The sequence below is a fragment of the Neomonachus schauinslandi genome, chromosome 4 (assembly GCF_002201575.2).
Source record: "Neomonachus schauinslandi chromosome 4, ASM220157v2, whole genome shotgun sequence".
Lineage (NCBI taxonomy): Eukaryota > Metazoa > Chordata > Mammalia > Carnivora > Phocidae > Neomonachus > Neomonachus schauinslandi.
The window spans coordinates 23,969,196-23,995,441 of NC_058406.1; the positions used below are offsets into that span (position 1 = coordinate 23,969,196).

Genomic DNA, 26,246 nt, shown 5'->3' on the forward strand with positions numbered 1-26,246 from the left:
CAGGGTCCTGGGATCAAGCCCTGCATCAGGCTCCCTGCTTGGCGGGAAGCCTGCTTCTCCCTCTCCCACTCGCCACCGCTTGTTCCCTCTTTCATTGTCTGTCTGTCAAATAAATAAATAAAATCTTTAAAAATTAAAAAAAAAAGTTACCTCAAGCCTTCTTTCTTTCTTTCATTCAGTAGATTTTTGTTGAATACTTGTCATACCCCAGGGACTATATTAACCTCCATGAGTGATATTAACATACTAAAAAATGGATCCTATCTTCCAAGTGAGAGGAAAAATAAACTAACGTTTATTGAAGATTGCTTAGGTGGTAGGCCAGGGCTATCTGTTATTTCATGTAATCCTTATTGCAACCCTAATTTATAGATGAGAAAACAAGGTCAGAGAGGATAATTAATGTGTTCAACATCACATAGCTATTAACAGATGAGGTAAGACTCCAACCCAGATCTCTCTGGTTCCAGGGTCTTTATGTGTCCATTTGTCCTCTTCCCTATTCCTAAGCAATATATGTATAGGCTTCATGCCCAGTGTGGAGCCCAGTGCGGGGCTTGAATTCATAACCCTGAAATCAAGACCTGAACTGAGATCAAAAGTTGGACGCTTAACCAACTGAGCCACCCAGGTGCCTGCCTAAGCAATATTTTAACAAGAAGCCTAGAAGTAGATGGTCCCAGGATTTTCTGATGATGTCATAAGGGACCCAGGCTTATTCTACCCTATTCAGCCATCCTTACCTTATTGATTTTTTTTTTTAAAGATTTATTTTAGAGAGAGAGCAAGCGATAGAGGGAAGAGGCAAAGGGAGAGGGAGAGAGAGAATCTCAAGCAGACGCCCCACATAGCGTAGAACCTGACACAGGGCCGATCTCGTGACCCATAAGATCATGACCTGAGCCGAAATCAAGAGCTGGACGCTTAACTGACTGAGCCACCCAGGCACCCCAGCTTATTTGATTTTATCCTTTTGTTTTTTGCCTTGAAATCCCATGATAGCTGTCTCAGCTCCAAGTATCATGTGGTTGTACAATAGAATACAAAGAGGAAGGGAACTGGAGGCAAATGGATCATTCTCCACTATTTCTACCCCACACTCCCTTTTTTTTTTTAAGATTTCATTTTTTATTTTTTTGACAGAGATAGAGACAGCGAGAGAGGGAACACAAGCAGGGGGAGTGGGAGAGGGAGAAGCAGGCTTCCCGTGGAGCAGGGAACCCGATGCGGGGCTCGATCCCAGGACCCCGGGATCATGACCTGAGCCAAAGGCAGACGCTTAACGACTGAGCCACCCAGGCGCCCCTCTCCCTTTTTAATTAAATTAATTAATTAATTAATTAATTATTTAAGATTTTATTTATTTATTTGACAGAGAGAGACACAGCGAGAGAGGGAACACAAGCAGGGGGAGTGGGAGAGAGAGAAGCAGGCTTCCCGTGGAGCAGGGAGCCCGATGCGGGGCTCGATCCCAGGACCCTGGGATCATGACCTGAGCCAAAGGCAGACGCCCAACGACTGAGCCACCCAGGCGCCCCCCCTCCCTTTTTTATTAAAGAGAAAAACCATTCCCAAAGTTTCCCAGCAGATTTCCCCTTAAATCTCATTGAGTCATTTGCCATCCTTAGACCATTCACCAGCAGTTGGCTTAGACTAATCACATTTGATTCCTTTGGCTGAGTACATTAATACCCAACCAAATTGAGATCTGTTAACAAGAAGGGAGAGAATGGCTCTTTGGGAAGCATCTAACAGTGGCTGTCATAGAGATAATAATACCTTATTGGAAATTTCTTCATCTGTAGGTATTATTGTAAACTTCTAAAGCAAAATTCCAGTATAATCTCTTTCTTAAATCTCTAGACTTGTTCTGTTTAATGTGATCCATTTTCTTCTCGGGCCCTACCTCTTAACATTGAGTATGAATCTTTGATCCTCTCCCCCCAACAGTGTTTCTGTGCATTCATCCCTTCTATGTTCTCCTTTCTCTGGGCTGTGATCCGAGTATTCCTTTCCCAAAGCACAGATAGCCATTTACTATCTCTCCTTAAATTGATGGCTTTTGAGAGTCAGTCCTGGAAGAAGCTCCTTAGACTTCTTATAGAAGTTGCTGTATTCTGGGGTATCTGGCTGGCTCAGCTGGTAGAGCATGTGACTCTTGATCTCGGGGTTGTAAGTTTGAGCCCTATGTTGGATGCAGAGATTACTTAAAAATAAAATCTTAAAAAAAAAAAAAAAGTTGCTGTATTCTATCTCTATACCTGAAGGAGACAAGTTGAAGTCTTTCACACAGTTGGTCCCTCCCCCAATTCTGCCTCCACACATCTAATTAATCTCTCCCAGAATCCATATCCTCATTTTTCATCCAGGAACCTTCCTATTTACATAATCAACAATTCTGCTCTCTTCCTTGCCTCAGATGCTAATTTTGTATATTCCCAGGCTTCTTATTCATCGCCTTCTGTTCTTTTGTGCTTTTTTTAAAAAATGTTTTTATAAAATATTGAGTAGATATGAAAGAATTTTTATAAAATATGAAGGTATAAAGAATCACAATACAATTAATACCACCTAGTTTAAGAAAACAAACATTGCCATGACTGCTAAAGCCCCAATAGGCCCTTCCCTGATCCTGTCTGCTCTCTTCCCCAGAGTTGACCTCTGCCCTGTGTTTGGGGCTTATTATTTCCTTGCTTTTTAAAGATAATTTTACCAGTATGAATTCTTAAATAATACATGTTCTAGTTTTACATGTTTGAATGTTATGTAAATGGAGTCCTACATGTGACTTGCCTTTTTTGCTCAACATGTTCCTGAAGAGTCATACATGTTGATGCACATAGCTGAATTTATTTTCACTCTGTTTCATTGAAAGAATATACTACAGGACATATGCACATATTTACCCTTATTAATGTCAAAATGGTTTCCAGTTCCCAGCAACATAGAAGAATTGCAGTTGCTCTAAGTCCTTGCCAACACTTGATTTTGTCATATTTAATTTTTTGCCAGTTTAGCTTGGCATGAACTGATATTTTACTGTTGTTTTGATTTGTATTTCCTTGAATCCTAGGGAGATTGAGGATCTTTTTTATGTTTATTGGCCATTCAGGTTTCCTTTTTTTTTTTTTTTAAAGATTTTATTTATTTATTTGACAGAGACAGTGAGAGAGGGAACACGAGCAGGGAGAGTGGGAGAGGAGAAGCAGGCTCCCCGCTGAGCAGGGAGCCCGATGCGGGGCTCAATCCGCTGGGATCATGGGACGCTGGGATTATGACCCGAGCTGAAGGCAGATGCTTAACTGACTGAGCCACCCAGGCGCCCCCAGGTTTCCTTATTAAAGTCCCTTTTTTTCTTTCTTTTTTTTTAAGATTTTATTTATTTATTTGACATAGAGAGACAGCTAGAGAGGGAACACAAGCAGGGGGAGTGGGAGAGGGAGAAGCAGGCTCCTGGCTGAGCCGGGAGCCCAGTGCGGGGCTCGATCCCAGGACCCTGGGATCATGACCTGAGCCAAAGGCAGACGCTTAACGACTGAGCCACCCAGGCGCCCCTAAAGTCCCTTTTCAAGCCTTTTACCCATCTTCCTATTTGATTGCCTGTTTTTGTTTTAATTGGACCTTAGCTATACAGAATTGGAATAAACATTATCCTTGGCTCATAAGCATCAAAAGAAGTTCCATTTTTGGTCTTCTTTTTAAAGTATGTATTTTACTGTTTGTTTATTCATTATTAAATATTTTAATGGTGCTATGGACATCCGTATTCCTACACCCCACTCTCCAAATTTTGTGTTTATTATTCTCTTGCTTTTTAAAAAATGTTTATCCTGTGTGTATATGCCTAAACAATATATAGTAATTATTTACAAGTTTTTGAACTTTTTAAAAAAGCTACGCAGGCAAACCCCCTCCCCTTTTAAAGTTTGTTTATTTATTTTTGATAATCTCCACACTCAGTGTAGGGCTCGAACTCATGACTCTGTGATCAAAAGTTACATGCTCTTCCGGGGCACCTGGGTGGCTCAGTCAGTTAAGTGTCTGACTTCAGCTTGGGTCATGAATTCAGGGTCCTGGGATCTAGCCCTGCATCAGGCTCTGCGCTCAGTGGGGAGTCTGCTTCCCCTGTCCCTCTCCCTTTGCCCCTTCCCCCTCGCTTCCCCGCTTATCCCCCACTCTCTTAAATAAATAAATAAATAAAATCTTTATTTTTTATTATTTTTTTTAAGTTGTATCCTCTTTGAGCTGAGCCAGCCAGGTGCCCCCTGTGACTTGCTTTTATCACACAATATTATGTTAGTAAAATCCGTCTACTTTGCTGCATATAGCTATCATTCTTCCATTTTCCTCTGTTGAATAATTTTTTGTCATTATACTTCAATTTATCCCTTCTCCCATGATCTTAATTTGTATCTTATTTTTTAATGTTGGGAACAGTGCTTTGAATATTCTTGTACATGTTCCTTAGTATATATATGCAAAAGTTTCTTTTGGCTATTTCTCTAGTACTAGAACTGCTGGACTGTAGGGTATATGAATATTAAATGCCATGTTGCTTTTCATTGTGGTCAAATGAATTTATACTCCCACTGACAATGTGTAAGTGATACTTTGAGGGGCACCTGGCTGGCTCAGTTGGTGGAGTTGTGAGGCTCTTGATCTTGGGGTTATGAGTTCAAACCCCACACTGAGTGTGGAGATTGCTTAAAATAAAATCTTTAAAAAAAAAAAAAAAGATACCTTGATTGATATCCTTTCCTATACTTGGAATTAGACTTTCAATTTTGCCAACCAAATGAGTATAAATAGTATGTGATTGTGGTCTTGATTTGCATTTCGCTAATGACCAATGAAAATGAGTATCTCGTCATATGTTTATTAACTATTTGTATGACCTCTACTGTGAAATGTCTTTTCTTTTGCCCATTTTCCTTTTTTGGGTTGTTTGGCTTTCTTTTTCTTACCAATTTGTAGTAGCTCTTTATTCTAGTATAGATAGTCCAGTATCAGTATATTGCTCTAAATATCTTTTTTTTTAAGATCATTTATTAAAAAAAATGATTATTTTAGAGAGAGAGTACATGGCAGGGAGGAGCAGAAGAGAGAGAATCTTTAAGCAGAATCTGTGCTGAGTATGGAGCCTGATATGGGTCTGGATCCCACGACCTTGAGATCACTACCTGAACCAAAACCAAGAGTCAGACGCTAACCAGCTGCGCCACTGAGGCGCCCTGCTCTGAATATCTTCTATTCTGGTTTTGTCTTTTCACTCTAATGTATCTTTAATGAAGAGAAATTCTTGATTTTAATACAGTCATGTTTATTAATTGTTTCCTTTATAAGTGCTTTTGTGTCCTAAAAAATCCTTCCCTTGGGGCACCTGGCTAGCTTAGTCGAGAGAGCATGCAACTCTTGATCTCCAGATTGTGTTTGAGCCCCATGTTGGATGTGGAGATTACTTAAAAAAAGAAGAAAGAAAGAAAGTCCTTCCCAACTCTTAAGGTGTTCTCCTAAGTTCATCTTTTAAAAGCTTTATAGGGGGCACCTGGCTGGCTCCGTCAGTAGAGCATGTGGCTCTTGGTCTTGGGGTTGTGAGTTCAAGCCCCATGTTGGGCAAAGAGCTTAACTTAAAAAATAAAAACAATTAAAAAAATAAAAGCTTTATAGGTTTGCCTTCACATATATGTATTTACTATATCTATAATTGATTTTTAAATATGGTTTGAGGTAGGAATCCACTGAAATTTTTCCCCCATATTGCAGCTGATTTACTGAAGTCAGTTGTTTCCCCACTGACCTAAGTGCCAGCTCTTTTATATATGAGATGTCCGTATTTGTTCATTCATTCCACAAATACTTAAAGCACCTGCTTTGTGCCAGGCACTGTGTATGGGTCTGTTTCTGGGCTCTGTGTTCTGTTGACTTGATCTGTTTGTTGACCCATATGCCAATGCCCAGTGGCTTAATGGTAATAGCTCTTCAGTAGGTCTTGATATCTAGTAGCACAAGTCCTCCCACTTAGTTCTTAAAAAAAAAGTGACTTGCTATTTGCCCTTTGTACTTCTATATAAATTTTAGAACTCACTCATCAAGTACCGCAAACAGATCTGCTGGGATTTTGGTTGTAATCTTATTGAATCTTTATAGCATCTTAGGGAGAATTGATATTTTGAGAATATTTAGTCTTTGAGTCTATGAACATGGCATAGCTCCATTTATTTAGGACTTTTTATTTTACTTTTTATTTATTTTTGTAATTAAGTCTTTTTATTTTATATTTTTTTAAAGATTTCATTTATTCATTTGAGAGAGAGAGAGAGTGAGCATGAGTGGGGGGAGAGACAGAGGCAGAGGGAGAAGCACACTCTCCACTGAGCAGGGAGCCTGATGTGGGGCTCGACTCCAGGACCCTGGGATCAACCAACGGAGACACCCAGGCACCCCTAATTAACTCTTTTTAAATGTCTTCTATAAAGGCTTCTTTTAGCTTCTTTATTGTAAAATATAATACATGTACAGAAAAGTGTATAAAACACATGCAATTTAACAAATTGATATACAGTAAACACGCATGTAAACACCAGCTAGTGCAAGAAGTAGAACCCTGCCTATGCCCCTTCCTGATCACAGCTGCTTCTCTTGCTGCAGAGGTAACCAGAATCCTGACTTTTCTATTAATTGCTCCTCACTCTTCATCATAATTTAATTACCTAAATATGCATCCCTAATACAATATAGTTCAATTTTGCCAAACTTGATATAAGTGGAATTATACAATATCTGTTTTTTGTAGTTTGTTCATATTAATTGCTATGTAGTATTTTACTGTAGAATATACCATAGTTTATTCATTTAGCTGTTGATGGGTTGTTGAGATTTTTGGCTGTCAGTCTAAAGTTTTATAAGTTTCTCCATAAAGGTCATGCACATCATTTATTAGATTTTTTTTCCCCAAGTATTTCTTTTTAATGCTCTCATGAACTGTATCTTTTAAAAGTTGTATATTTAGATTGTTTACTGGTATATAGAAATGTAATGCAGTTTTTTTTATTTTCATTTAAACATATATACAAGGTCTCTGTAAATCTTTCTGCTATTCGTTGTTTCTATGAGCCCTCACTCTTAGTGATTTGTTTCCTTGCATGTTTTGTGATTTTTTTTTTTTAAGATTTTATTTATTTATCTGACAGACAGCGAGAGAGGGAACACAAGCAGGGGGAGTGGAAGAGGGAGAAGCAGGCTTCCTGCTGAGCAGGGAGCCCGATGTGGGGCTCGATCCCAGGACCCCGGGATCATGACCTGAGCCGAAGGCAGACGCTTAACGACTGAGCCACCTAGGCGCCCCTGTGATTTTTTTTTAAAGGATTTTATTTATTTATTTGAGAGAAGGAGAGAACACAAGCAGGGAGGAGGGGCAGCCGGAGAGGAACAAGCAGACTCCCTGCTGAGGGGGGAGCTCAATGCGGGGCTCCATCCCAGGACCCTGAGATCATGAAGGCAGACGCTTAACCAACTGAGCCACCCAGGCGCCCCTGCATGTTTTGTGATTTTTGACTGTGAGGTCATAGTTCTTGAAACTTTGTGGCCTGGGATGAAAATAGGTTCTTAGAGCAAGATTTGCTTTTACTTCGTAAAAGAGGCAGCTTTTGAGATGGGCTTGTCTTTTTTGAATGTAGTAGATCAGGAGTGCAGAATTAAGGGTGGCTTCTGTCTTGAGCAGCTGGGTGGATGGTGGTGAGGATGGGAACCCTGGGAAAGAAGAGCATAGGAGAAATAAGGCGGTGGATGCAGTCAAGATTATGGAGGAGGTATAATGAAGGGGATAGGCAGTGGATTGAAATGGAAGTCAAGAAAGGGTGGAGTTAAGGATTATACTTAGTTTCTCAGCCTGAGTGGATGTTGGAGTCATTAACTAAAATAGTAAAAGAGAAGTCTGGAAGTGAAGTGAAGTTTGAATGCCTCTGAGCTCTCTATAAGTTGTTAGATTCAGTTGAATTTGAAGTGTCTCTAGGATTCACAGGTGGAGCTGGCTGAGAAGCTGTTGGAATTGTGGATCTGGAGCTCAGAGCAGAAATCAAGATGGAGTGAGTGTGGGCAGGTATCTGTGTAGAAGAGATAGTCAAAGGTCCATCCGCAACAGTGCCATGAGGGTAAAGGGCTTAATATAGTAAAAACAACTTAGTATTTGGAGCCAAGTCTTGCTTCTTTCACTCTGGGTGTTTTATATAAAACAGTCTCCATCTTTTAGTCTTACATCCCTCCTTATATTAAGTGAGGATGAAACAAGAGTCAGCTAGTGCCTGCAGCCAGACCTCTGGGTTCCTAGTCCAATTTACCAGCCGTGTGACCTTGGGCAAATTACTTAACCTCCCTGTGGGCAAAGTGAGGGTACTAACAGTACGGAATTCAAGAGGTTGTTTTAAGGATCACAAAATAGCATACAGTGCCTGGCTCAGGGTAAACAATGTTAGGTGTGTATTGAAAATACTTTATAAACTAGAAAGGTATTGGTAGTTAGAAAAGCAGAGGGTCATCTTAGATGAAGACCTACCTTTAAGGGATGAGAGGAAGAGTTTTGGTGTTTTTTTTTTTAAGATTTTATTATTTATTTATTTATTTATTTATTTATTTATTTGAGACAGAGAAAGAAAGAGTGAGCATGAGAAGGGGGAGGGGCAGAGGGAGACAGAGAAACAGACTCCCGGTTGAGTGCAGAGCCTGACACCGGACTCGATCCCAGGACCCTAAGACCATGACCTGAACTGAAGGCAGACGCTTAACCGACTAAGCCACCCAGGCGTCCCAAGAAGAGAATTTTTTTTTTTTTTTTAAAGATTTTATTTATTTATTTGAGACAGAGAGAATGAGAGACAGAGAGCATGAGAGGGAGGAGGGTCAGAGGGAGAAGCAGACTCCCTGCCGAGCAAGGAGCTTGATGCGGGACTCAATCCCAGGACTCCAGGATCATGACCTGAGCCGAAGGCAGTCGCTTAACCAACTGAGCCACCCAGGCGTCCCCAAGAAGAGAATTTTTAAAAAGAGGGAAAGATGGGGCGCCTGGGTGGCTCAGTTGGTTAAGCGACTGCCTTCGGCTCAGGTCATGATCCTGGAGTCCCGGGATCGAGTCCTGCATCGAGTCCTGCAGCAGGCTCCCTGCTCAGCGGGGAGTCTGCTTCTCCCTCTGACCCTCCCCCCTCTCATGCTCTATCTCATTCTCTCTCTCTCAAATAAATAAATAAAATCTTTAAAAAATAAAAAATAAAAAAAATAAAAAATAAAAAGAGGGAAAGATGAATCAGAATGTGGATAATCCAGAAATTACCATGTCAAGGAAGCTTCAGTGGGGAGGGTATGATCAGAATTGTTGGTGTGATGATGATTTATGAAAGATTTCCTATTTCAGTTATTGTTAGTCACCCTTTTTTCTTGAACTCTTGGAGCCATTTGGCCCGTAACTATATATTGTTATACTTAATATTAAAAAGAAGTAAGAGTTTGTAAAGCACTTCACAATTTACAAAGAGATTTAACATCTGATCCAATTCTCACAATCCCTGTGAGGTAGAAGTTGCCCCTATTTAGTAAATGAGAAAATTGAGGTTCACTAAATAGACTGGCCTAAGCAACAGAGCCAGAGCTGCAGTCAGGGCCTTCTGATGCTGCCTCTCCTTTGATAATCTTATGTGCCTGATCAGATCGTAAGTTTCCGGAGGCCTTAATCTAATCAGTAATTGCTTTTTTTTTTTTTTAAACCTTTATAGCACCTAGCTCAATGCTGGGCAGATACAGGTGTTCAGAGCAGACTGACTGAAGACTGGCAATGGCCGGGAATAACGCGTCCTTTCTCCCCTCTGCCCTCTAGCGCCCTCACAAAGCCAATGCTGAGGAGATGACCAAGTACCACAGTGACGACTACATTAAATTCTTGCGCTCCATCCGCCCAGATAACATGTCCGAGTACAGCAAGCAGATGCAGAGATGTAAGTCCATTCTGTTCCCTCCTTACTCTCGAGGCCCCAGTTGGATCTGCCTTTGAATTGCAGAGGTCTGCCCTGCCTTCCCTAGGATCTCCCATTCAGCAGACACCTGCTTTCCCCTGCCTCTCAAGGATGCCGAAGTGCTGCTTTTTTCTCAAGTCTAGTTTTCCTTGCATCTTGATTATAAGGAATAGAGTTTGATCTTTGTCTAGTTCAGTTCACAACACTATGCCAAGGAAACTGTGAATGTTGTAATGGAAAAAGCACTGACCTGGGAGAGGGACACGAGGTACAAGCCCCAGCCCTGACTCCTGACTGATGGGCAGGTCACTTGCCCTTAAATTTTTCTTTTGTAAAATGGACTGGGTGTCATCCCTTACAAGTATAACTGCTCTCACTTTGTGAGTATTAATTGAGAATCGAGTGGCCACTTAGAACAGACTCTAGACGATGTGATCTTTGAGTTGAGGTGATTCTGCCTCTGCTTCCTGAGACCTGAACCCCAGAGCAGGTGGCATCTCAGAAGCTACACTCGGTTTGTAGGAATCATGGGGATTGTTTCAGCTGTGGGAGAAAAACTATCGTATCTGACTTCTCCCGTGTGTTTTTTTAGAAGTTATCTCTCAGCACCTAATATCTCATATAATAAAACAATGAAACAACATTGTCCAGAAGAAGTTTTGATTAGCTCATAACAGCTTATTTGAAATATCAGCAAATCTGTGGCACTTGTTGCTACTGGCCACAAGGTAGTCTGATTCCCAAGGCAGAAAGTTTATTTGTTACAATAATTGTGTGGTTGTAATGATTACAGAACCACAGAGACCTTTTTTAAAGCGTCAGGCTTCTTTACCACTTACAACTCCAGGAGCTGCTGCCCCGTTGAAGTGCAGTATTTGCTCTTTGAATTGACAAGATCTTATTTGCTTCCAAGATGAGACGAATTCCTTCCTTTGCTCTAGATGGCTTTAGGGCTTCTCATAACCTATTTAGGCCAGTGATCAGGCTCCACTGTCAGCAGAGAGGATTCTCATTAGGGAAGCAGCTTGGTGTTGAAGCAAGAAAATGAGCTTTGATGTCTTGGTTTGAATCCCTTCGCTCTGCCACTTAGCTGCTGTGTGTTCTTAAGCAAGTCCCTAGCCTCTCTGAGCCTCGTTTTCTCTTCTTTCTTTCTTTCTTTAGTTTTAAAGATTTATTTATTTGTGGGGCACCTGGGTGGCTCAGTTGTTAAGTGTCTGCCTTTGGCTCAGGTCATGATCCCAGAGTCCTGGGATCGAGCCCCACATCGGGCTCCCTGCTCAGCGGGGAGCCTGCTTCTCCCTCTCCCACTCCCCCTGCTTGTGTTCCTGCTCTCGCTCGCTCTCTCTCTCAAATAAATAAATAAAATCTTTAAAAAAAAAAAGGATTATTTTAGAGAGAGAGTGCTTATGCAGGGGGGAGGGGAAGAGGAAGAGGGAGAGAGAATTTCAAGCAGACTCTGCTACTGAATATGGAGCCCGGAGCCCAGAGTCGGATGCAGGGCTTGATCTCACGACCTTAAGATCATGACCTGAGCCGAAACCAAGAGTCGGGTGCTTACCTGACTGCACCACCCAGGCACCCCTGTTTTTTCTTCTTTAAAAGGAAAACAGGGGCGCCTGCATGGCTCAGTCAGTTAAGCGTCTGCTTTCGGCTCAGGTCCTGATCCCGGGGTTCTGGGATCGAGCTTCACATTGGGCTCCCTGCTCAGTGGGGAGTCTTCTTGTCTTTCTTCCTCTCCTTCTGCCCCCTTCCTCGTGCATGCTGTCTCTCTCTCTCAAATAAATAAATAAAATCTTTAAAAAAAAAAAAGGAAGATAATAGTGCCTATTTCATAGTGGAAGTTGGGGGGATAAGTGAGATAGCACTGACTGTCAATGAATAGTAACTTTTGCTATGATGATATAGTATTTTCATTTTTTTTCTTTTTTAAGATTTTATTTATTTGTCAGAGAATGAGAGAGAGAGCGCATAAGCAGGGGGAGTGGCAGGCAGAGGGAGAAGCAAGCTCCCTGCTGAGCAAGGAGCCTGATGTGGGACTTGATCCTGAGCCGAAGGCAGTATTATGACCTGAGCCGAAGGCAGATGCTTAACCGACTGAGCCACGCAGGCGTCCCAACTTTCATTTTCAAATCTATCAAGGCAGACATAAAATATTAGGCTCTGAGGAATGCCCAGCTTTGGGTCTGGCTCCCAGTTTGCTCCAGTCTTCCTGAAACTAGCATTCTAAGGTTGTGCATTAAAAAATTAGGTCTGGGATTTTCTCTCATTGAAGATGCGTTAGGAAGGGTGAGGCTCTCTGAGGACTTTCAGGCACCTTCCTGACTTGATTCATGAGGTTATAGAAAGATGTCACTTAGTGAAGTGCTGTATAACCAGGGATATCACAGAGACAATAACAGGGATGTGGGAGCTGAGCTCTTTTTTTATATTTACCAACACCTAACCTAGGAAGTTATACGTGTAATACGACTAAGTAAGTTAGGCTTCCTTGCTCTTGGCTAGAATGTAATAAATGTTTTGTGGTCATTTTGAGACTTTGAGAACCTTGATCAGAAGTTCTGACCTAATACTTTAATTAGTTAAAATGGGACCGTGATGTACGGTAGGCTCCCTGACAGTCTGGCGTGATCTGCCCATTTACAGTCGGTCCTCTGTCAGCCAGCCTTTGCCTGCCAGGGAGTTCGTGGCCTGCTGGGCTCAGGCCTTCTTAAAAATAATAATGAATAAATGAAATGGGTTCGAACATCAATAAATGCAATTAAAAAAATTTTTTTTTTGCCAGATGGTTTATCAGAATGTGAAACATGGTGGAAAAATGATAAAGGAGAACTATGGTGGCAAAATTTAGAGATATTGTTGTCCATTTTATAGATATATAAACTGAGGTGAAATGACTTTCCCAGGGTCACCCGGCAAAGTAGTGGTAGAATGTAGAATAGAACTCATTTCCTAATTCTGGAGTACTTTTAAATACATTGCATGTAACATATTTCAGACACAGACACAAAAGTATAAAAAGTAATAGAATGAACATCCAAGTACCCACTACCAGCCTTTCTTTCTAAGGAAAAAACATTACCAATATAGTTGAACTCCTCCTGGGTGCCTCCCCTTGATCACACATCCTTTCTCTCCTACCCTCCACTCCACCCTATTACAGCACCACAGTGGTGGAAGGCCTCTCCTGAGTCCCTGTTTATCCCATGCATCTCTTTCTGCAGTGTGTTTTTTACCGCCTTCTCCATCTCCCTCCGCTCTCCCATCTCTCACCCAGTATTGCGCCCTTCAGTCTAACACCAGCCTAAGAATAAGAAAGGTATTTGTAGTGGGAAGAGGGAAACCCATCGAAAAATCCTCCCTTGTTTCAGACATTAGCCCAAGTGAGGGTCTGCACTCCCATTTCCCCCCTTTCCATCTCCCAGTCACACAGCTCGTTGAACTGAGAATAATGGGCTAGCCATTTGAACCACATATTGGTTTGGGGCCTAAAGGAAAATACTTTTTTCTCCTGTCTAAAACAACCATCTCTTGGGGCACCCAGCTGGCTCAGTCAGTAGAGCACGGGACTCTGTCTTGGGGTCGTGAGTTCCAGCCTCACGTTGGGTGTAGAGCTTACTTAAAAATAATAACAATAAAAATAAAAAATAAATAAAACAACCATTTCGTCCCATGCTGGCTCCACATCCCAAATGGGAATATAAGCAAAACTCTGGAAATCTAGGCAGGCCAAACCCAATGAAGGAGGAAGCAGCAGGAGGGGGCAATTGGTTGCCAGTGGATAAAGAGCCTGGCCCCAGGGACCAAAGTTCTTATTGACACAACCTCCCAGTGTTTACCTGGGCAGTGGGGGTGAGAGCCATGTACTACTGCTCACCCCCATGGGCCACACTTCCTCAGAGCACTTGTCTTGGCAGGGCACCCTCAAGTTCAGGGCAGTGCCAGAGTTGGTAACACTTGTGGTTATTGCAGACTTTGAGCTTCAGCTGTCTCTCAGAAGGTTACCACAGTCTGAGCTGGGCTCTGCTAGCCTCCTCCTTGGGCTCCTCCCTGCTCTACTTGAGGAACCCCAGCTGATAGCAACAGGTGCAGTAGGAAGGCTGGGGCAGGGAAGAGCCTACCCTGCCTCTAATTTCCTGTGTATCATTCATGTCTCAGTAGTTTCCCTTTTTTTTTTTAAGATTTTATGTATTTGAGAGAGAGAAAGAGCCCGGGAGTCTGAGGGAAGGGGCAGGAGGGAGGGAGAGGGAGAGAATCTCAAGCAGCCTCTGTGCTGCGCACGGAACCCGATCTCAGAACCAGGAGTAGGACACTCAAACGACTGAGCCATCCGGGCGCCCCTAGTAGTTGCCTTTTCTGGGAGAGGAGACTTGGAGCCCTAAGGTTCCTCTCTAGCTCTGTGACTTCACAGCCCTCAGGTGTGCTTCCATTCCGGCCTCTCAGTTAATTTGCATCACTGTTTGCATGTGTTTCCTCATTACGTGGTAGTTTGTACTTTTGCCCCTTTAGGACTGAAATAACTTGACTCCAGTTGTCACTTGTAGGTGTAGTAGAAAGAGCACTGGACTGTGGGAGTCGAGACACCTGGACTCTGATTCTGGCTCTGCCACTGCCTGCTTACTAATTCTCCGGATCTGTTTGTTCCTGTGGACGGTGGCGTTGATGTGTCTTGTCCAACTCATGGGGTTGTGATGAGAACCAACTGAGATTGTATAAGAAATTATTGGGAAGAAGGCCAGAGTATATTTTCATGGGCTTTTAGGGCAGGCAGACCAATGCTTAAATACCGCCTCTGCTATTTACTAGAAGTTCACCTCTCTGAGCAGGTTTCCCTGATTATAAAATAAGACCAAATCCTGTCTCAGAAGGTTAGAAGGTTATATGAGGATAAAGGACAAAAGGAATTTAAAACCTTTAGCACAGGGTCTGGCACACTGTTAAGCGTTCAGTGGATGATAGTTATGCAGGTCTCAGTTCTTCCCTGCCTTGTTGGGCAGCTGGAGTGAGATCCAGAACAAACCCAGGAGTAAGCAGCTCAGTTTTTCTCCCTCAAGGAAAGAGCCAACATTTTCTAAGTGTACTTACTTGCTATATTCTTCCCCATATAAGATTTCTATTAATCTTCTCCATGTTTAGGTGAGGCGGATGTCATGATTGCTAGTTAAAGGTAATGAGCCAAAGCTGTGAGAAGTTAAATGATTTGACCCAATCACAAAACCAGTAAGTAGTAGAGCCTGGACTAGAACCCAAGTCTTCTGAAGATTCTATATTCCCCCCCGCCCCCTAGGCTCATAGATAATGTAAACAAAAACTAAAGGAATTGTGGAAACTAACCTTTCTCTTGTGTCTTTTAAGTCAACGTCGGTGAGGACTGTCCAGTATTTGATGGCCTGTTTGAATTCTGTCAGTTATCTACTGGTGGCTCTGTGGGTAAGGAATATACTTCCCTCCTCACGGGCTGTGCTGGGTTGTACTGGTGAGGTCTGCCTTTTAGGCCGCTATCCCAGTAGGACTGATCTGTGACCCTATAAAATGGTCCTGTGGGTTTTTACCTTAGGTCTTTAAAATATCCTCTTGTTCAGTCCTAGCCCAGGTTCAGTCTCTGACATGGTACTGACGGGTGTCCTTGACTGTCCTCTCCTACAAGAGATCTTATATACTGGAATTCCCTGCAGACCTTGGGTTGTGGAGATGCTGTACATAGAAGCAATTTGCAAACTGCAAAGTGCTATAAAAATGGGAAGTGTCATCATCTGTGTCTTACAAAAGACCATAGTAATTACCTTTAGAGGTCAGAAATACTCCCCACATATCTCCCCCTTCCATTATTAACTTCTAGGTTACCTCTATGATTACTCTAAGCCCTTCCTTAACAAACATATATTTTCCTATGATCATTGTTGTCTGTCCTCTCCCCTTTCCCCCAGCTCCCAATATAATCTCAGAAAACAAAGATGTGCACAGGAAAAAATTGCCCACAATCACACTGTCACAAATAATTGTTATTACCATTTTGTTGTTTGTACATCCATTTTTTTTCTGTGTGTATATATCTGGATATAACATATACATCTGTATTTTACAAAAACGTGTCACATGTGTATAGTTTTGTGTCTGCATCTTTTACTTAGTAAATCTTTAAAATTTCTTTAGCTCTAGTAGTCTATAGCATGATTTCTAGTGGCTACATGATTATTCCATTTTATGGACCAACTTTGGTCGATATAATCAGTCCCCTCTTGTTGGATCACTTGGCTTGTTCCATGTTTTTATTGCTGTTAAAAGTTACACTGCTGCGAATGCACCTGAATACACAAGTGTGTATTTCTCTCACTTCTGGGGCCTGTTTGTACTTTGAGCTCCTAATACCTCTAGTATCTCACCATTTTTTGACCATGAACCCCAGTAAGAAATACATTTACACTTGCAATCGAGGTTGTGCACACACGTCCTCACTCTGAAGCCAGTTTCACAGAAGAGCAGTTATCTTTACTGTTATTTTATCCTAGTTTGTTTTGTTTAATACACACACACACACACACACACACACACACACACACTAATCGTGACCCACTAAACCAGTTTTAAGGCTTACTGATGGGTTGCCAGCCTCAGTTTGGAAAAAAGTTGTTTAGAGTAGCCAGTGTCCTATTTACTCCCTGTTGGAGTGGGGAGGGAGGGAGGGAGAGGACTGGCCTGTGGATCATACAGTCCCGTTGTCAGATAGGTCCCACCTCTCACCGGGTTTCCTGGGCTTCTTGGGGAAAGGGGAGAACGGCTTGCTAACCATCTTATGTTCACTCTCCCACACGCAGCGAGTGCCGTGAAACTGAATAAGCAGCAGACGGACATCGCTGTGAATTGGGCTGGGGGCCTGCACCATGCAAAGAAGTCTGAGGCATCTGGCTTCTGTTACGTCAATGATATCGTCTTGGCCATCCTGGAACTGCTAAAGTATGCCTGCCTGGCCTTGTCTTTTGGAGGAGCACCTTAGGCCAGGTTCCCACTTCCCTCTCCCCCTGGGCTTGCCTCCCTAGTTTGCTTTTCCTAGCGATGTGCTGGCTAGGATGTGTTCAGTGAGTGTCTCTGGCCATCCTCTCCTTGACGGAGTCCTGGTTTGATCTGAGCCCACGGCAAGATCAGGGGCAGGCGCTGCTCAGATCCTGCCTCCAGAGTGTCCCTGTGTGGCTGGAGTTGACCCTGGCTGTAGAGTAGGAAGATCGGACTTGGTCGGCTTGGTCAGGCCTCTGGAGACACCCTGCCGCTCTTCCACCTTCCTTCAGCCAGTTTCCACGTCTCTGGTGCTTAGAGATACCTGAGGGAGGCAGCCAGCCCGGTAAGCTGGGACCTGGCGCCCTTGGCGCGTCCCATTCCCAGAGAGCCCCCAGACCCCTGACCCCCTTCTGATCCTAGGTATCACCAGAGGGTGCTGTATATTGACATTGATATTCACCACGGTGATGGCGTGGAAGAGGCCTTCTATACCACAGACCGGGTCATGACTGTGTCCTTTCATAAATACGGAGAATACTTCCCAGGAACTGGGGACCTACGGGTGAGAACTCCCTTCAGGGGCCTACCAACTCACCCTCAGCTGCCAGCTCTAACTCTCTTGTCTGGTGCCACCAGAACCCCCGTCCCGCCGCTTCTGCTATTCAGAACGCCGTACCCCAGCCTAGGGTACCTGCCCTGGTCTCCTTCCCTCCCTTATTCTGGAGGAAGGGAGTGATGGGGCCCAAAGAGATGGGAGGGATAGGGGTCGCATGACTCAAGACAGGTCCCTCCTGTCCATAGCTAAGTTACATGACACTACTCAGATGTCCCATACGACTTGAATTTTAGGCTAGAAACATCAGGTTCTCTCCCATGGGCTAGGAATTGGGACCCTTATGGACCATCTCAAGAGTTCTTAAGCTTCCCCTTTGATCATCTGACTGAAAGCTACGGACTCTGTCCCCAGGAAAGTATAGGAAATCTTTTGTATCTGATACTGAATAGTTAATTAAAGACACCTCCCTTTACTGAAGCCCATCAGTAGACCTCAGGATAAGAGTCCTTGGAAGCTAACTCATCGAACTGTTGTATCTGCTTCTATTAGCATGAATATGAAACCAGCCCTTTGCCATGCGGTAACCCTCTGGTGAAGAAGTGGCACGAATTCATTTGTTTGCTGTGGCATTAGAATAAGTGGGCATTTCCAGTTTTAAAGAACTCTTCTACCTTGTCTGGGGAGGAAAAGTTGTCCCAGGGTGGGTGTTATTTCTGTGACCCAGCCACCAGCAGCTCCAACCCAGTCCAAAGGTAGAGGTCTTGTGCTGTGGGGTAGGATATTCCATCCCTGGCTCCATAAACCATTCTCAGCCTGGGCGCAGGCTCAGTGGTGTGTCCAGAGATATGAGCTAGACTTGCCCGTGAGGGGGCTGGTGTTAACCAAGATGCCCCTGTTCTGTCCCTGCCTCCACTCCTGCGCCCCACTTGTCTCTCTTAGAACCACTGCCTCTGTCCTTAGCCTTCCAGCCCCCATCCTTGAACTTCTTCCTAGCTTCATCTTTCAGTTTTACTTTACCGTCCCTCTTGATCAGGATATTGGGGCTGGCAAAGGCAAGTATTACGCTGTTAACTACCCGCTCCGAGATGGGATCGATGACGAGTCCTATGAGGCCATTTTCAAGCCGGTAAGTGGCTTATCCACCACCTGGGCTGCAATCGGGCTTAGTCTAAGGGAGGGGTAAGCTAAGTACTCCCAGCATACCTCAGGGACCTCTCCCGCCCCTGAGAAGCTGGTTGGGAAATGAGATGTGTTTTAACCCTGGGTTGTATGCTGTGTGGTCAGCTAGAGGAAGGGAATTCATCCAAATATTTATTGATGCCTTCTGTGGGTCAGACCTTCTGTTGGATACAAGAATATCTTAAGACATGAATCATGCCCCTGAAGACCTCACAGTCTACATTGTGGGAGGCAGGCACATACACGGGACAGCATGTGGTCATTACTGTTTTTGCAGGGTGAACAGAAGAGTGAGAGACAAACCACTGCCTGGGCTGGGGAGAGGGTAGTCAGAGATGATTTCATAGAGGTGGTGATATTTGAGCTGGACTCTGAAAAAGTTGCCCATGCCCAAGAAGGAGGTGGAGGCTGGAGGGCGGGGGTGGCATTCAGCAGGGGGAACAGCACCAGCAGAAGCACAGAGGTGCCAATACGTAACTGTATGTAGGCCAGTATGATGGGTGGGAGGACTGTTGAAGGATGTGGTAGGAAATGTATGTTGGGGTCAGTATTTCAAAGGGAGCCTTGAATGCCAAGCTGAGGAGTTAAATCTTTGCCTGCAAGCCACAAGGAACAGTTAACTGGAGTACTAACCTAGTATGTTCAGGTAGTCAAGTGCCTATGTATGCCTTGTAGTAAGGATGACAGCGAAGCTCAAAGTCTGGTCTTTGTCCTGGGTAACATCAAAATCTTGTCAGAAAGGGAAAGACAAAAGTGAGTGCTCCCTCAGAATATGAGGCTCAAAGTCTGCAGGACCGAAGGTGTAGGGCAAATGCAGCTAAGGGTCAGAAGAAATGGTACTGGAGTTTGGGCAGTGAAAGAAAAGAAGGGAAAGATGAGGAGGCTTTTCTAGGTTCAGCATTATTAATTAGAGCTAGAAGGATCTTGGAGAGCCTTTCAAATTGGAAAAGTGAAATCCCAAGTAGGGAAACAAGAAGCCCAGACTGATGTTTCCTCTTTACCAGCCAGCATGAGGGAGGGTGGGAAGGTGGGAGTAAGTGATAGGGAGCAGGACTGCACCCACCCTTTGCAGCCCCAAACGCCACATAACTTTTCTTAAAGCCAGTGGTGACCAGGACGTGTCCTTCTAGGTCATATCTAAAGTGATGGAGATGTTCCAGCCCAGTGCAGTTGTCTTACAGTGTGGCTCCGACTCCCTGTCCGGGGATCGGTTAGGCTGCTTCAATCTGACCATCAAAGGTGAGACCGTGTAGCATAGGGACAGGTGGGCAGGGTCCTGCCAGGTGCTCCTGTAACCCAGCACCCCTTTCTCCCACCAAAGGGCACGCCAAGTGTGTGGAGTTTGTGAAGAGCTTCAACCTGCCCATGCTGATGCTGGGAGGGGGGGGGCTACACCATCCGCAACGTGGCCCGCTGCTGGACGTATGAAACAGCCGTGGCCCTGGACACAGAGATCCCGAATGGTAATAGCTCCAGGGCCAGGTTGGGCCGGGCAGAGCTGGAGCGCATGTGTCCTCAAGCTCACGAGCCCTTTCCCATTGGCTATGTGGCCTCTCCTCTTCTGATACTAGTTGTTGATTCTCCCGCCTATCCTCTTGTGATTGTCAGACCATCCGTTTCTCCTGAGTCCCTTTTTGACCCTGTCCTCTCTCCTTCCCGCTTCTGGTCTAGACAGAATTATCCGTGGTTATTTATAGCTTTGGAATTTCTACTCCGTAGGGGAACTGGGGTAGTCAGTGAGGAAGTGTTCCCAATGAGCACCGCCTAAATTTTTCTAAACCTGGGGCTGTGCCTTCTCATTGTGTGTGTGTGGACACTGGAGAATGGCTTTAAAAAGACTGAAACCCTGTAAGTACCCAAGTACTCTGTTAGATCGTTGGGTTGACAGTTCCAGATAAATGTACAAATGCTTTTCTCAGTGTCCCATGGTAGCCAGGTCTCTTGACTCTTCTCTCCTGCCCCAATTAAGAGCTTCCATACAACGACTACTTTGAATACTTTGGACCAGATTTCAAACTTCACATCAGTCCTTCCAATATGACCAACCAGAATACCAATGAATACCTGGAGAAGATCAAGTGAGTATGTCCCCAGACACCCCCTGACTGAAAATTCCAGGCTCTGGTTTGTCCCTAACCAGAGCCCAGCCACCTTCTCTACCATTGGCCATAGACAGCGACTGTTTGAGAACCTGAGAATGCTGCCCCACGCACCTGGGGTCCAAATGCAGGTGATTCCTGAGGATGCCATTCCAGAGGAGAGTGGCGACGAGGATGAAGAAGACCCTGACAAGCGCATCTCAAGTAAGACCCAGACCCAGGGGCTGGTACCTGCTCAATCAGTAGGCAGCTCTGACTTCCCACCACTGTTCTTGGTTCCACGTTCCTCCCAAGCTACCCATCTGTTGAGAAACCCAAGTTCTGGTACTTCAGACAATTTAGGGAGTCTGATTTTCCTTCCTCTCTTCTTGGTCACCCCTTCCCTTGGTGTCTCTTGGAGGACACACAGGGAAGCACTGGGCACAGACCCTGAGGTAAAGCTAATCTCCTGCTGTCTCACCCACATTTCCCATTGCCTCCCAGTCTGTTCTTCTGACAAACGAATTGCCTGTGAGGAAGAGTTCTCGGACTCTGATGAGGAGGGAGAAGGTGGGCGCAAGAATTCTTCCAACTTCAAAAAAGCCAAGAGAGTCAAAACTGAGGATGAAAAAGAGAAAGACCCAGAAGAGAAGAAAGGTGGGTTTGGGTCACACCCGACTTGGGTCTTGGGCTCCAGACCAGAGAGGAGGATGAATCTGTGCAGGGCACTGGGAGGAGGGAGCAGACTCAGGCCCTGCCTTCTGTGGGGTTCTGCCTCAGCTCCCAGAGGTGGCAGGGCGCACAAAAGAATGAAACTCAATTTGTCATCTCCACTGGCTGATTGAGCCCTACCAGGCCTGGGCTCCCCATGGTCAGGAGTGTGGCTGTCACATTGATCCCAAGCCCTTTTCCCAGCACTTCACCCCAGTTTCCCAGGGGGCTGCCTCCGCCCACCGGGTTCAGGCACTAGCAGGCTGGGAAACCGCACTAGCAGGCTGGGAAACCGGTCCGACCTGTTTGTTCTCAACAGGGCTCAATGGGAGGGCCTGGGATGGGCTTTTCTCTCTTTTGTAGGTCCAGCGAGCTGTAGTGTTGGGGAAGGGGTTTCAGGCTAAGATTCCAAGGGTCCTTCTGGAGGGGAGCCCTTGGTCATCCCTGCACTCTTATGTTCTAGAAGTCACAGAAGAGGAGAAAACCAAGGAGGAGAAGCAAGAAGCCAAAGGGTGAGGAAGGAGCTGTCGGCCATCTCCCTGGCCTTGGAGCACCAGCCCCTTTGTCCGCTACGCTGAGGAAAGGCGCAGGGACAGCTGGTGCAGCTTACAAAGACCTCTTTCAGGGACGAGTCTGTCCGTCTCTGCAGTTCTAGGCAGAGCTAGGAAGCCCCAGCCCTCGGCAGTCACCTGGGCAGCTGGGGTCCTATAGAAGTCATTGTCCCCATGTTTTTGCCTCAAGGCCTCTGGGGTAGATTATCTCATGCCAGTCTCTGCTCTCTCCACAGGGTCAAGGAGGAGGTCAAGTTGGCCTGAGCAGACCTCTCCAGTTCTGGCTTCCTGCCAAGTTCCCCACCTTTCTCCCACAACCCCTCAGATTTTATATTTTCTATTTCTCTGTGTATTTATATAAAAATATATTAAATATAAATATCCCCAGGGACTAGACAGGAACCAGGGCCCTGAGCCCAGGGCACATGTTACGAGTGAGCTTTTCTAGCGGCTGCCTTGCCACCATCCTTCCCCAGTTCTTAATTTTGAACCATAAAGGGTGCCGGGTCTGGAAGGCATACTCTGAAGCAGCCATGGGACAGAAATCCTGAAATGCCAAGTGTCTGCTTAGTAGCTTTGGAAAGGTGCCCTTACTGAGCATTCTAGAAGGAGTGGCTGGGTCTTCAGGGACCCCCCCCCCAAATCAGGCTCCTTAAGGTAACAGCCATTTTTAGATTGGTTCTGTTATCATGCCTTCCCACTGGCCCCGTGTGAGCCAAGGAACTCCCACTGCCTGCCCTCTATCCTCGCCCAATTCTGCAGGTGGAGACTGGTAGTCTAGTACCCTTTTTGAGATACTATTTTCATTTTCGTGAGAATCTTTGTAATAATAAAATGGTACATTTCTACGTCCTCCTGAGCTTGTCTCCTAGCAGTGTCCCTGAGAACCTGGGCAACCCCCTGAACAACAAAACAACCCCACAAACTTACCCCTCACCTTAATCTCTCCCTCAAGGGTTGAAGTTAACCGATCTTCTCACCCTACCCCCAGAAGACCACTCATTAAAAACCACTACTAAAGGGATGACATTTATTCCTTTTCCAAATGTTACAGTAAAACCAGGTGGAAGAGAATGGTTTTAGCAGTTAGAAAAAAAAAAAAAGTACAAATCTGGGGTTTGGCCATTAAAAGTTATTTACAACAATGGGAGGGGGAAAAAAAGACAACAAAAAGTTGTTTCACATTACAGACCTCCCCCCCCCACCCCAAAGCCTAATACTTGCTTACCAAGTCAGAAAAGAGACACAGTCGATTCACAAGCTGGAGGTTTGAACTTGAGTAAGACATTTATAAAAACCTAGACAGGGCAGTGTCCTCCCCAGCCCAGGTGCCACTAGGCACAGCACAAGAGACTAAAAACTCAATGGTGGGGGGAAGGCTGGACACTCAGGGTTTGGGAGTGTAGGCACCCCACATCTGGCTCAGGGATTTGGGGAGTAAACAAAACCTACTTGGAAAAGAATTGGGGAAGAAAACCAGCAATTGCTTTCTGCAGGGGTGGGGACAGGAGGGGTAGGGCCAGGGGCAGGAGCATTTCACATCACTAACCTAACTCGGGAAACTGCAAGGGACCATCTTCAACCGGCCTTAAGAGGAAGGCCAGATGGATGATGGGAGAATCCACAGGAGGGAAAAGGAGAGGGAACGTGGCTGGGAGGGGGCAACAGCCCCTTCCTTTCTGGGCACAGGAAGGCAGCCAGGGCACCAGGTCCAGGCAGTGACCTCACAAGGACAGCACAGTTTTTGCAGCTTAGAGATCACCCACCTGCCCCCACCCAGCTACTCATTCTGCTCGCTGGCAGGTGTAGGGCCACTCTCCGGCCCCGAGGGAGTGGACGGCTCTGCGGCCTGGGGCCCTGCCTCTTCTTCTGTGTCTCCTCCCTTGGAGGCAGCACTAGCCTCTGACCCCTTGGCCTGGGGCTCCTGGCTCTCAGGGGTGGCGACAGCCTTCCCTTCCTGGGCTGTGCCTTCCTCGCCGCAGGCACCGATCTCCCCCTGCTCCTGCTCTTCCTCTGTGGGTGAGGAGGCAGACGAATCTCCCCCACCCTCCTTCCGATTTCTCTTGAAGGACAGACCACTCAATTTGAAAGGCTTCTTGAAAGAGAATTTCTTCTTCTTCTTGGGGGTCTCCTTGGCGGGGGCATCCCCCTTGACCTCAGCGCCCTGGCTAGGGGGTGCTGGCTCGATGGCATCGCCAGTGGCCCCGGCTGCCTCCTCTGTTCCGTTCACGGGGGGCGACTCCCCTTCACCCTTGGGGGATAAGTCTCCATTGCTTTTCACGTGGCCATTCTCCTGCAGGGCAGAGGAGACAGCAATGAGGGCCGGGGCTCTACCCCTCCTCCCCCAGCCCGCCCCTGACCTCTTCCAGGCAATGGGATCCCGACTCTTCTGCAACCGCGGAGGCTGACTGTAGCCTCACCCACACCGGGATCCCGTCAAACAGCTCCCTCCTGTCCTCACGAGCGCGCGGGGGCCGAGCGCGCAGAGGCCGCGGCCGGCAGGAGGCGCTGGGGTCCCGTGGCCCCCCACCCACCTCCCCAGGGGCGCGCTCTCCATTCGGCGGGGACCCACTCGCGGCCGCCGATCCCCGGCGGGCGGGTGAGCCCAGCAAGCCGACATCCGGCGGGAAGCCGCCCCGGGGCGCTCTTCTCCGCACCTGGACGGCCCATTTTCCCAGCCTCCCGCTTTGTGTAAACGGCCCCCCACCCACCTCTCCCCCACATCTCCGCTCCCCACTAAAAAAAGGTTGTGAGCCGCCGAGGTCGGGTCTGCGGGTGGAGTGCCCTCCCCCACCCCACCCCCCGGGCACCCGCCCCGCGGCCCCTGGGCGCCCCCTTGGCGCGGCCCGGCAGCGCCTTTGTTCCCCGCGCGGCACTCGGGGCGGCCGGGGGGCAGCGCCGGGGGCCGGGGCCGCAAACAAAGAAGGCGGCGGGGCCGGGCCGGCGCCCCCTCCCCGCCCCTCCCCTCGCTTCGCCCGCGGGGGCTGCGGCGCCGAGAACAAAGGGACCGGGCGGGGGAGGGGGCGCCGCGTGTCCCGGGCCGGACAAAGCGCGCGGCCCCGGCCCAGGGCCCCAGACGGGGCGAGGTGCGGGAGGAGGGGGCTAGGTCGGGCCGTGCCGAGCGCACCCACCTGTCCGTTGGCCTTAGCAGGGGAAGCGCCTGCTGCCTCCTCGGCGGTCACGTCGCCCCGGGGAGCCTTGGAGCTCTGGCTGCCCATGATGGGGGGTCTGCTGGGGGGGGGCGCCCGGGGCCGCCCCGGGCTCGCGCCGCAGGGGATAGTTCGGCCGGGTCGGCCTGGCCGGCGGAGGGGTGGGGCTCGCGCCTGAGGGGGAGGGGTATGGGGGGGTAACCGAGCTGCACCCCCTCTCGGCGCCCGACCCGCTAGCTGCGCCCGCCACCGCTCCGCTCCGCGCCAGAATGCCGCCCGCCGCCCGCCGAGCCGCCTTATATATGCGCCCCGAGTCGGGGCGGGGCCGGACATTTAAATGAGCGCCCAATCGAGGAGCAGAGGCGGGCTCAGGTCCCGGGCCCCGCTGGCGCAGTGGGCGACGCTGGCGGTCTGGTACCCCCAGCCCACTCACCTGCCCCGGACGGGTGGGGTCCAACGTGGGAAGGGGAGAGGAGGGTCGTTCAGCGAGCTGGGCAGAGGGGGGCTCCTAGAGGAAAGGGAGAGCAATCATTCCCTCCTCTCACCGCCCACCTCCCAGGGTGGACGCCCCAGCTCCTGGAGTGGCCCCCAACGCCTTGGTTCTGCACTGACAGCCCCTGTCAGTCTCCCCCTAGAACTCTTCCAAGGGCTCACATGCCCAGACTCGTCAGAGGGCTGGTCCTGAGTTACGCTCCGGAGAATGTGGTCATAGAAGCCGCAGGGCCCCGCGCTGGCATCTGCGCCCCCTCAGGCCTGGAGACCCGTCACAGGTCCCACCCACGTCCCTGCCTGCCTGCCCGGGTCAGCCTGGAGGGTCTGGCCCGCCGCGGAGTCACTCTGGTCAGCCTGGTGAGGCCCGTCCCTCCTCTCTCCTCCCAGTCCCTTGGCAGCCAGTCACACCGAGCCCCCACAGACCAGCTCACCCTGGGTCCCTCCTGCCCTCAGCCTGGACCCATTACAAAGCCCCGGCTAGGGCTGTCCTGTGACCTTGAAGGGCTTTTCCATCCCCATGTGAAAGCTGAAGAGTCTGAGGC

At 47.2% G+C, this 26,246-nt stretch overlaps 2 protein-coding genes across 2 annotated transcripts in view; one reads left to right on the top strand and one right to left on the bottom strand.

Moving 5' to 3' along the window:
- HDAC1 (histone deacetylase 1) overlaps positions 1 to 22,922 on the top strand; it is a 32,360-nt gene extending 9,438 nt beyond the window's left edge. Inside the window, 13 exon segments of the mRNA XM_021684185.2 lie at positions 9,863 to 9,980; positions 15,351 to 15,425; positions 16,811 to 16,949; positions 17,409 to 17,550; positions 18,578 to 18,670; positions 19,854 to 19,962; positions 20,045 to 20,103; positions 20,105 to 20,186; positions 20,693 to 20,801; positions 20,896 to 21,026; positions 21,306 to 21,458; positions 21,976 to 22,024; positions 22,300 to 22,922. Of these exon segments, the coding sequence (XP_021539860.1) occupies positions 9,863 to 9,980; positions 15,351 to 15,425; positions 16,811 to 16,949; positions 17,409 to 17,550; positions 18,578 to 18,670; positions 19,854 to 19,962; positions 20,045 to 20,103; positions 20,105 to 20,186; positions 20,693 to 20,801; positions 20,896 to 21,026; positions 21,306 to 21,458; positions 21,976 to 22,024; positions 22,300 to 22,327 (1,287 nt within the window). The 3' untranslated portion in view covers positions 22,328 to 22,922.
- A 154-nt stretch (positions 22,923 to 23,076) lies between these two features.
- MARCKSL1 (MARCKS like 1) lies at positions 23,077 to 25,479 on the bottom strand. The gene is made up of 2 exons (XM_021684186.1): positions 25,195 to 25,479; positions 23,077 to 24,356 (listed from the first exon to the last, which is right to left on the bottom strand). Exons 1-2 carry the CDS (start codon positions 25,279 to 25,281, stop codon positions 23,844 to 23,846), a joined length of 600 nt encoding a protein of 199 aa, XP_021539861.1. The 5' UTR covers positions 25,282 to 25,479; the 3' UTR covers positions 23,077 to 23,843.
- Between the last annotated feature and the right edge of the window lie 767 nt (positions 25,480 to 26,246).

Excerpts from the sequence above, each read along its gene's own strand:
- MARCKSL1 (XM_021684186.1), bottom strand. The coding sequence starts at position 25,281 with ATGGGCAGCCAGAGCTCCAAGGCTCCCCGGGGCGACGTGACCGCCGAG. Across the intron at positions 24,357-25,194 it reads CTGCTAAGGCCAACGGACAG|GAGAATGGCCACGTGAAAAG; the intron begins GTGGGTGCGCTC and ends TCTGCCCTGCAG.